We start from the raw sequence: 9,886 nt of genomic DNA on the forward strand, positions 1-9,886 counted from the left end.
TCTCTCTCTCTCTCTCTCTCTCTCTCTCTCTCTCTCTCTCTCTCTCTCTCTCTCTCAAAAAAATAGAAAAAGAGTAAACCTTATGAAAAATTAATTTGGAGGACAGTTACTCATATGATAAAAATGCTGTTTTAAAATGATTTGCCTTTTTTAAGTCAAACTTTCTTTGTTTATTTGAACTATGACTTGATTAAAAATTAGAATTCATTTGATTTTTCTAGCATATACCTGTAAAGCACGATACATCTCTGGTGTAGGTAGTGTGTATATATGTTTATGGATGATTTATGAGACCTGTATAAAACTACTGTTCTTCAGAATTACTCGTTTACTTTGTAACAAAGGAAATAGTGGTTGTTTTCATTATGTGAAACAGAATAATGAAAAAAAATTCAAGTAAGTAGAAGACAATTTGGCCTTAATAGTATGGTGAAGTTTCTGTCCTTTTTACTTCATAGGAGATACAACAAATGAACCAAGGGGTAAAGCTTCAGAAGTGGAAGGCAGCCAACCTTTGGAGGTAAGTGAAACACAGTAAGAGCCCTTTTGGGGTGAAACTGAACAAGTCACTATGATTACATATTCCTCTGAGGATAAAGAGTAACTTTAGCTCTCGATATACAAACAGGTGCCTAGATACCAAGAAACAGGTGATCTGCTGAAAGTCAGAAGATATCAGTATAGGGAGGGAGGGAGTTCCCAACAGCCAAGCTTATCTCAGTGCTAGGAATGGAAACTTTCTGTTAAAACAAAAAGGGGAATAGAGTTTTTAAGTTAAAATATCTGAACTATTTTTAACTGAGTGGTTATTCTCTAATATTTTGGATTAAAAGACAGTATATGAACCTACAGAGAAAGGTTTGAAAATAACCTATTCAGAACTGTATTACCTTACCATTTCTAGCAGTGAAGTACACTCTTTGACAATGTTCTATAAAAAAGCTAGGGTATTCATTCTTTTCACATGAGAAAGCTATTTGCTCCTTGAGGGTACTTGGAAATATAGTTGAGATAATTTTGAGTACTATGTAGAAATATATTAACGTTATTTAACCACTGAAAGAATCATTTTTAAGACTTAGGGGAATGTTAAGTATTAGGGCAGAAGGGAGAGCCATGAATTTTGAAACTCTTTACCTGACACACCTCTGCTTACATTCTGTTTGTAGTGAGGGAGGTTATTGCTACATACAGCCAGAGTGAGGTCAGGAACCTGGCCTGAGTGGCCCATCATGGTGTCCCCAATGCATAACAGAGTAAGCAGCCAAAAGACTTGTTGCATGGGTTATAACTAGGAAGTAACCTTTATTTTAAGAGAGATGTGTATTTTTATATTTATATTTTTCACAGTGAGCAAATGTTTTTAATAAGGAAAACTTATTTAGACATGATATGGGAAGTAAATTTATGAAGAGGAAAAAAGAATCATCTTTTCCGTAAAACTGTTCTTTTCTTTTATTCATGCATACAACACATATTTATTAAGCACTGACTGTACCTAAGTCACTGTGCAAGGAGCTGAGTACTTAGTGATGAAAGAAATAGATCTAGGACAAAGAAAATGTCCAGCTTATATATTGAAGCAACTTGATCTATTTCATTTATTCAAACATTTAGTGAGTGCTGACCATAAATAGCATCTTTTTTTTAATACCATGCTTAATCATTGAGCCTCATTCCCAACCCCATCCCCCCACCTTTTTTTCTATTTTATCTAGAGTCAGGGTGTCACTGAATTGCTCAGTACCTCGCTAAGTTGCTGAGGTTGGCTTTGAACTAAGGATCCTCCTGCCTCAACCTCCCAAGCTTCTGGGATTACATGCATGTGATACCACACTGGGCATGAGTAGCATCTTTGACAGGAAATGTGTTTGGGATTTCGGAGACAACCACACAGATAGTTTAGAAATCATCAATGATTACTTGAGTTTAATTGCTTAGTGTCTTACTCTTATTCAGGCTACTATAAGAAAACACCATATACCAGGTAGTTTATAAACAACAGAAACTTATTTCTTAATAAGTTCTGAAGTCTGGAAAGGCCAAGATCAGAATGTGGCAAATTTGGTATCTGATGAGAGCCAGCCTTTTGGTTTTTAGTTGTTTCCTTCTCATGGGTCCTAACAGCAACAACAACAACAACAACAATTTTGGTGTACCAAAAGCCAATTTCTCCAAAGGACCCTAAGAAAAATGAGTTATATTTTGGCAACCACAAACGTTCATTTTTAAGCTTTATGCAACCCCTGCCAATTTATCTATATTCTCATTATAAATAATATTTCTACATTTCTTGTATATTCCTTAAAAATTAAAATACTGAGAACCATTCTGCTAGTACAGTGATTGTAATTATGAATCACAGTGTGTATATTTCTAATACTAACTGAAATCATTGAACTCTTCCTTGCTAATGTAGTAAGAGTGCCAAAAATAAGATTTTTTTTATGGGTAACTCCTAAGAAGTTTAAGAAAAAATATTTAGGAGAATTCTGGTCTCTTCAGTCCCTTAAAAGGAAACTAATCCCACTCATGAGGACTTCATTTTCATTATCTAACACCTCCCAAAAGCCATACCTCTGGATACTATCACCTGGAGGATCCATATTCAACCTATGAATTTGGGGGAGGATAGAAACATTCAGATCATTGGAAGTATCTGCAGACAGAACTCAATTATTTTTCAAAGCTTGTTCACTGATAGAATTTCAAGATTAATTCTTTCGAAAGGAATTTTCAAGATTATAATCCTTAGAAATTTGAAACTAGCTGCCTCCTAGACTTTCCATTAATACAATCAATTGTTAATGATTAAGTCTGGATGTATATATTTGGGCTGTATTTGATATTTCAAAAGTGCCTTCCAAGTAGCTTCTGGGCAGTGTGAGGGCAGTGTTGTCAGAGAGCTCACTAATACAGCAGACTAGAAACAGGTACACTATAAAGGAGGTCGAAGTGTTAAATCACAGTGCAAGAGTACAATAATGAAAAGTACTTTTAGAGGCTATGTATGTTTTGTCACAAAAAAAGCCTGATGATATTTAATTTGATCTTAAACTTCCAAAAAATGGGATTCTTTATTCCATTCCTTCAAAAATGCAAAACAAAAATATTGTTGCACATTCTTTCCCTCATCCCCATCTTCACCTCCACACCTTGTTTCAGTCAAAATGAGCCTAATCCAATCTTGAGGCTTTAAATTCTGTGTAGTCTCATGACTCCCAAAGTGTACCTCTGCTTAGACCTCTCACCTGAGTTCTAGACCATATATCCAACTGTATACATTTTACTTGGAAGTTTCTTAACAGTTTAGCCATTACCTGATCATGATTCCTGACCCCACCACTCTGAAGCTTCTCTTTGTCCAGGTTTCCATCATTTCTATTTAATATCACCACCATATATTATTGGTTTAGAACTGAAACCCCTGTGCCTCCCTTCTTTCCCTCAAACTCCAAATCTAGTCCATCAGCAAGTCTTGTCATCTGTCTGGAATCTGACTGCTTCTCAATTTTGTCATTGTTAGTCTAAACCACCACTTTTACTAGGACTCTTCCCTCTTAAGCCCATTCTTCATGTAGCAGAGAGAATTATCAGCCAGATCACATCATTTCTTGGCTTCAAATCTGCTAACTACTCACTGGACAGAGAATACACACTCAGCTCTTTGCAGTGGGCTACAAAGAGCTCCATGCTCTCTCCAATTTCATTTCTCTCCATATCCCCAGTCCCCATCCTCATCCACCACCTGCCTTCCTGACTCTTGATGAGGATAAGCTCTTTCTCATCTCAACCTTGTGTTTGCTAGCCACCCTCCCACTTTCTACCAGAACATCGCTTGGCTCTTTCCTTATCATTCAGGTGTAACTTTTCATGACTACCTCGGCTGTGTCCTTCCCCTGTTACTATTATATAACTTTGTTTCTCCATCACATTTATTACTCTTGTAGATTATTCATTTGTCTACTATCTGCCTCCCTGACTAGAATGAAAACAGACTTTGTATAGTTAGTGTCTGGTACCTATATAGAAAGTACTCGGTAAGTACTTGTTAACTGATGATGTAGGTCTCATTTAATGTTTTCGTCCATCTGTCAAAGGCCTAAATGTCATTTGATTCATTCTTTTCACCTCCTCATCAATCTATCAAGTTTTCTTGATACTACCTACCAAATATCTTCCAGATCTGGTTTCTCCTACCACAACTAGGTCCTCATCTGTTCACTGGACTGTTATGAAATGATCAGTTTCTTTCCCAAATCTCTTTCTTACAAAAAGAGCAGCATGTTTTGTTACTTCTGCACTCAAAAACAAAAAAACCTTCAAATCTGCAGAGTAAAGCTTAAGCTTCAAACTCTGTCCCTTCCTTTGTGAACCTTTTTTTCTGTTCCTCCAACCAGGGACAATCTCATTGTCTTCTTACATTTATGTTGTCTTTTAAGATTTGACTTTACTGTGAGTTTCTGGAAGGTGGGAACTACACCTTAATTAGCTTTATGGCCTCAGCAGCTCTCATACTGCTAGACATGTGGCGAGGCATAAATGCCCTGTCAATGATTTCTAGATGAATAAATGAGTAAATAAGAGATCCTCTTAGGAGTAAAATTCTTTGTTAAATTCTGTTTTCAACTATACATTATGAACACAAGAGTTGCATCTTTTCTCAGTGAAAAAAAAAATGTTTTTTCTTAAACTTCTTAGGAGTTACCCATAAAAAAATCTTATTTTTGGCACTCTTACTACATTAGCAAGGAAGAGTTCAATGATTTCAGTTAGTATTATATATACACACTGTGATTCATAATTACAATTACTGTACTAGCAGAATGGTTCTCAGTATTTTAATTTTTAAGGAATATACAAGAAATGCAGAAATATTATTTATAATGAGAATATAGATAAATTGGTAGGGGTTGCATAAAGCTTAAAAAAGAACATTTGTGGTTGCCAAAATATAACTCATTTTTCTTAGGGTCCTTTGGAGAAATTGGCTTTTGGTACACCAAAATTTTTTGTTGTTGTTGTTGGTGGTGAACATATACATTGCCTACCATTTTCCAGGATTCAAATTAGATATGGAGGTGGGGAGGGTATGGACATGTGTAAGACTCAATGACTCTAAGAGATGCAAGAGTTCCTGTTCTATTAGTGGAAAAGTAGAAAGTTCAATGTCACTAGAATGTAAAGTAGAATAAAATAAATTCTTTGAATTCCATAACTACAAAGATAGCTATGAGCTTTCAATAAAGGAAGAAATAGCATTAGGGGGAGTCAAGAAAGGCCTTCAATGAGCTTTGAGTCATGAATATTTTTTCTAATTACTTATGTGATTAATTTTTATATGATTAAAATAAGTTCCTGGGAAATGGAGTCCTTTATTAAGAACGTTTTGGAAATAGAGGCAAATCATACTATGAAACTGCTTTACATAAACTTCAGTGACAGTTCACAAAGGGTTAAAAGTAAAATGAAAATAACTTGGACTATTTTACAATGTAGTTTTAATGGCAGTTAAAATATTTTTTTAAGTAGTCTGTGATATTTTTTCTGATACTTTATAGCCCAAGTATTTAAAAACTGTCTTCCCAATTGAGGTACATCTCTCAAAATAATGGAAAATCTAAAATCTAGGCAGAATAAAATTTGGAAAGAGAGATCTGGCTTGGGCATCATGTTAATTTTTACGGAGTTGGATTATGCGATATTTTAATAAATGTATACAAAAGACCATCTATGAAAAGAAGCATTTATGTTTGTTTTAAGTAATTACTAGGATTTTGTCCTTTGTGCAATTAATATAGCATTCATTCCAGAAAATTGCAATTCCCCAAACTTCTTAAAAATTTGTCTCTTTTTCATTTCACTTTCTAAAGTAGTTTAGGATTTTGCTTAATGATGACTTAAATTAATTAATACTGTTTCTACCTTACAGTTCTCTATGTATGATCCTAAGATATTGTCATCTAAAATATGGTAACTTAAAACATCATTGAACTATATAGTCATCAAAACATAATTTTTCTCAAGTTATGTGTTAATCTGTGTTTTAGAAGCAATGTTTAACAGAGTTCACCATACTTCTGATATGTACAGGATGAACTCCAACAAACCCATATTTGGGCTTTATTAAAATTGAAGTCATTAGACTCTAGTACTTGGGGGAAGAGTTATAATTGGAATTAATTATCCCATTAGAGGATTATCCACATCCTTATGTTCCTTCTTTGTTTCTTGTTGGCCTTCTGGGTAAATTTTGATAGTGAGTTGTAATGACCTTGTTACTACTTACTGCCTTCTGTAGTTTTTAGGAGCCTGTTACTTACAGCTCAAGGGGATAAACTCACAGACTCAGAAGGGAACTGATTTTGATTTTTTTGCTGTTATGACTCATTTCTTAAGAGAATAAACGTTACAAGCAAGCAAATAGTCACACTATTCTATTTTTCAGTCCTGGAAAGTATTTTATATTGTGAAAACTGGAGCCATATTAGCTACCAATTAACTGGGAAACTTGTTCTTTTTGGCTTTGTAGGTATATTTGGGAAGTTGTGAATATGTAAGTTTCAACTTTTAATATAACTGTATCCAGTTTGGGTGACTATATATCTTAACCTAGTTTTAGCAAATATTTTATATTTATATGTTAATTGAACTTAAACTTCTTACATTTGTAATCACAAAAACTATTTCTAAAATTTGCAGTTATTTTTACTCTCCAAGACTGAGGAATATTTTTATTTACTTATGGGTCTAAAGATAATCAAATATAAAAACAAGCCAATAAAAACTCCCCACAAAATCATAATTCCATTTGTGTATTTATTTTGAGTGATAACTAATTCACATATGCATATGGAGACACATATAAAATAATAACTAACAGATGGCATAGCTGCAAAGTAGGATTTATAAAGATTATTATCAGCTGGTGGTATTGAGATACTCCTGTGGTTATACTGACAGAAGACACAAAATTATTTATAGCTATAAACGTTGGCACTAATATCCCTCCAACTTCTGTTAACCAAAGTAGTTTATTGCATATTTAATATAAAATATGCCTAACTTTTTAATGAAGACCCAACAGAACCCAATGGCCAGTTTGTACAGAAAATTTAATAGATGATAGTTGCAAAACTCATAATTAACGTCATAGCAGTAACAAAAACCACTTTGCTAAAATCAGTAAGTGCATGATATTAGAGTCCCTGGGGGACTTTCCTATTTGTCCAGGTTATTTCAAGTACACTACTAAGTCTAGCCCACAATGGCCACTCTCTAATTCAATTGTAAACAAAAAAATTGAGTTCTTTTTAACTAGGTAGGTATGGAAGCTTATTTATGAATAGTTAAGTTACATGTAGACTTTATAGTTCAGTAATTTAGGGAACAGAAGTTGTTATTTTGATTATTTAAAAACTTTTACTTTAACTTGAAAGTACTAATGGTATATATCTATGTAGTATAATGTGATGTTTTGATATATGTCTACAATTTGGAATAATTAAATCAGGCTAATTGCAAATCTCAACTCACATGCTTATCATTTTTTGTTTGAAAACCTTAGAAAACATTATTTTAGCAATTCTGAAGTATACAATGCATTATTATTCATCATAGTCATAATTCAGCCACTAAAGCCTTGTCCTGTGTAACTGAAACTTTGTACCCCTTTGTCAATAGCTTCCCTTATTCTACTATCCCCCTTCCCCAGCCTAAAAGTTGACTTTTTTGAAAAGATATGGGTACACATAATAATGAAACCTGTTGGTTTTACTTCTAGTGTGTTTTCATATGTCCCTTATGTCTTTTCACAGAGCTGTGGGAGCCTTCAGACTGTAGAGACTAATTTCCTTGTTGTTTTTATTTCAGATTGTTACTAAAATAAAGAAAATATCCTTGAGCTTTGTGAATTCCGTATGATGTAGACTTTGGTAACCACTTCTTAAAGAGGGGAATAAAATTAGCCCATTAAATACTGGGTTCTGTTGTATGGGAAAGAATTGGGACTGGGTGTATCTGAAAAATGTGTATTAGAGGCCTTGAAAGGTAAAATGAAGGAGGCAGGTCTCAAGAATAATTTCACATGTAGTAAATGTTCAGCCGCTGGGTGCCAGGAGTTTTATTTTAAGAATATTTTAGTATTATATGTATATAAGCATATAAATTCAAAAGTGTTGGAGGGTACAAAGATTATATGAAAGTTGCGTATTCTCACAAGACTGTTCATAGTCTGAATACAGATATACTGATATTGATATTGAAGGCAGTGTAAATTGCCTTTTTGGAAAGCATTTTGGCAATAAGTATTAAGAGCTAAGAAGATATTAATATGATTTGACAATAATTCTACTTATAGAATTCTATTCTAAGAAAATAATTTTTTAAATCCACAAGTTTTATGTACAAAAAAGATGGCATATTCACTCAGTGGAATGTTTTTCAGTTTTCACAAATGACATTGATGATGAGCCTTTCAACAACAGATATTTGGTTTCATAATTTCAGTTAACAATATGATATACAAAATTATATGCATTATGACTGCTACTTTGTAAAAAAAAACTGTGAAGAAAAATGATGATATAATACCTAAAAACATTAAGAGTTGGTATAATTGAGAGAATAGGTATATAGGTTAAATCATTCTTTCCAGTGTAATGAATGTATCTTGGCTTTTTCAAATTTTATTTTTATTTTTTTAGTTATAGATGGACACAATACCTTTATTTAATATTTATTTATTTTATGTGGTACTGAGAATCAAACCCAGTGCCTCACACATGCCAGGCACGCACTCTGCCACTGAGCTACAACCCCAGCCCTGTATCTTGGCCTTTAAATAATGATGTTGGTTATGAGAAAACAATCTGTTCACTCAAATAACAGTTTTTGTTTTGTAGAAGAACTATTTGTGTGATAATCAAACAGTGGATTGAGATGATCTTTAAGGATATAATTTTGGCACTTTTCTGGCCTGGCTCATTTAGGGTTAAGATCTCTTAATTAGTTGATCACAGAGCATCACATCTGATCACATTTTGTCAAAACATCTGTCCCCTGTCACCAAGGGACTTCCCAGTAGAGAGAAGAGTGAGGTGATTTGGAGGTTATTCTTCGTGTCTCATTGGAAAATAGCCTGATCCAAACTTTTCTCATTAATCAACTCCAATGTTATTGTCATTGCAACTTTTTTTAAAGGCAATTTTTCCCATCCCAAATTTGTAGACTACTGATTTGAAAATATATTTGTCTAAAAATCTCACTCTTTTCTTTATACATATATGATTCTGAGAATCTTACTTTGAAGAATTTACCTTTATAATAATTACATTTAAGAATATAACTTTATCAGAGAAATGCCAGGATCTTTTTTCTTCTAATACAAAACCCATTCACATTTCTGATTTCTTTTTTTTTTAATTTTTTATTGTTGGTTGTTCAAAACATTACATATTTCTTGATATATCATATTTCACACTTTGATTCAAGTGGGTTATGAACTCCCATTTTTACCCCATATACAGATTGCAGAATCACATCAGTTACACATCCATTGATTTACATATTGCCATACTAGTGTCTGTTGTGTTCTGCTGCCTTTCCTATCCTCTACTATCCCCCCTCCCCTCCCCTCCCCTCTTCTCTCTCTACCCCCTCTACTGTCATTCATTTCTCCCCCTTGTATTATTTTTCCCTTTCCCCTCACTTCCTCTTGTATGTACTTTTGTATAACCCTGAGGGTCTCCTTCCATTTCCATGCAATTTCCCTTCTCTCTCCCCTTCCCTCCCACCTCTCATCCCTGTTTAATGTTAATCTTCTTCTCCTGCTCTTCGTCCCTACTCTGTTCTTAGTTACTCTCCTTATATCAAAGAAGACATTTGG

The 9,886-nt window shown here is 33.8% G+C and overlaps 1 protein-coding gene across 4 annotated transcripts in view; it reads left to right on the plus strand.

The window, feature by feature from the left end:
- Positions 1–9,886, plus strand: part of Umad1 (UBAP1-MVB12-associated (UMA) domain containing 1) — a 227,200-nt gene that overhangs the window by 168,264 nt on the left and 49,050 nt on the right. For all 4 annotated transcript variants that reach the window (XM_048785991.1, XM_048785989.1, XM_048785988.1 and 1 more), the window contains one exon: positions 459–520. In XM_048785991.1, the coding sequence (XP_048641948.1) occupies positions 459–520 (62 nt within the window). The remainder of the gene's footprint in view (positions 1–458; positions 521–9,886) is intronic.

The sequence above is a fragment of the Marmota marmota genome, unplaced genomic scaffold (genome assembly GCF_001458135.2).
Source record: "Marmota marmota marmota unplaced genomic scaffold, marMar, whole genome shotgun sequence".
Lineage (NCBI taxonomy): Eukaryota > Metazoa > Chordata > Mammalia > Rodentia > Sciuridae > Marmota > Marmota marmota.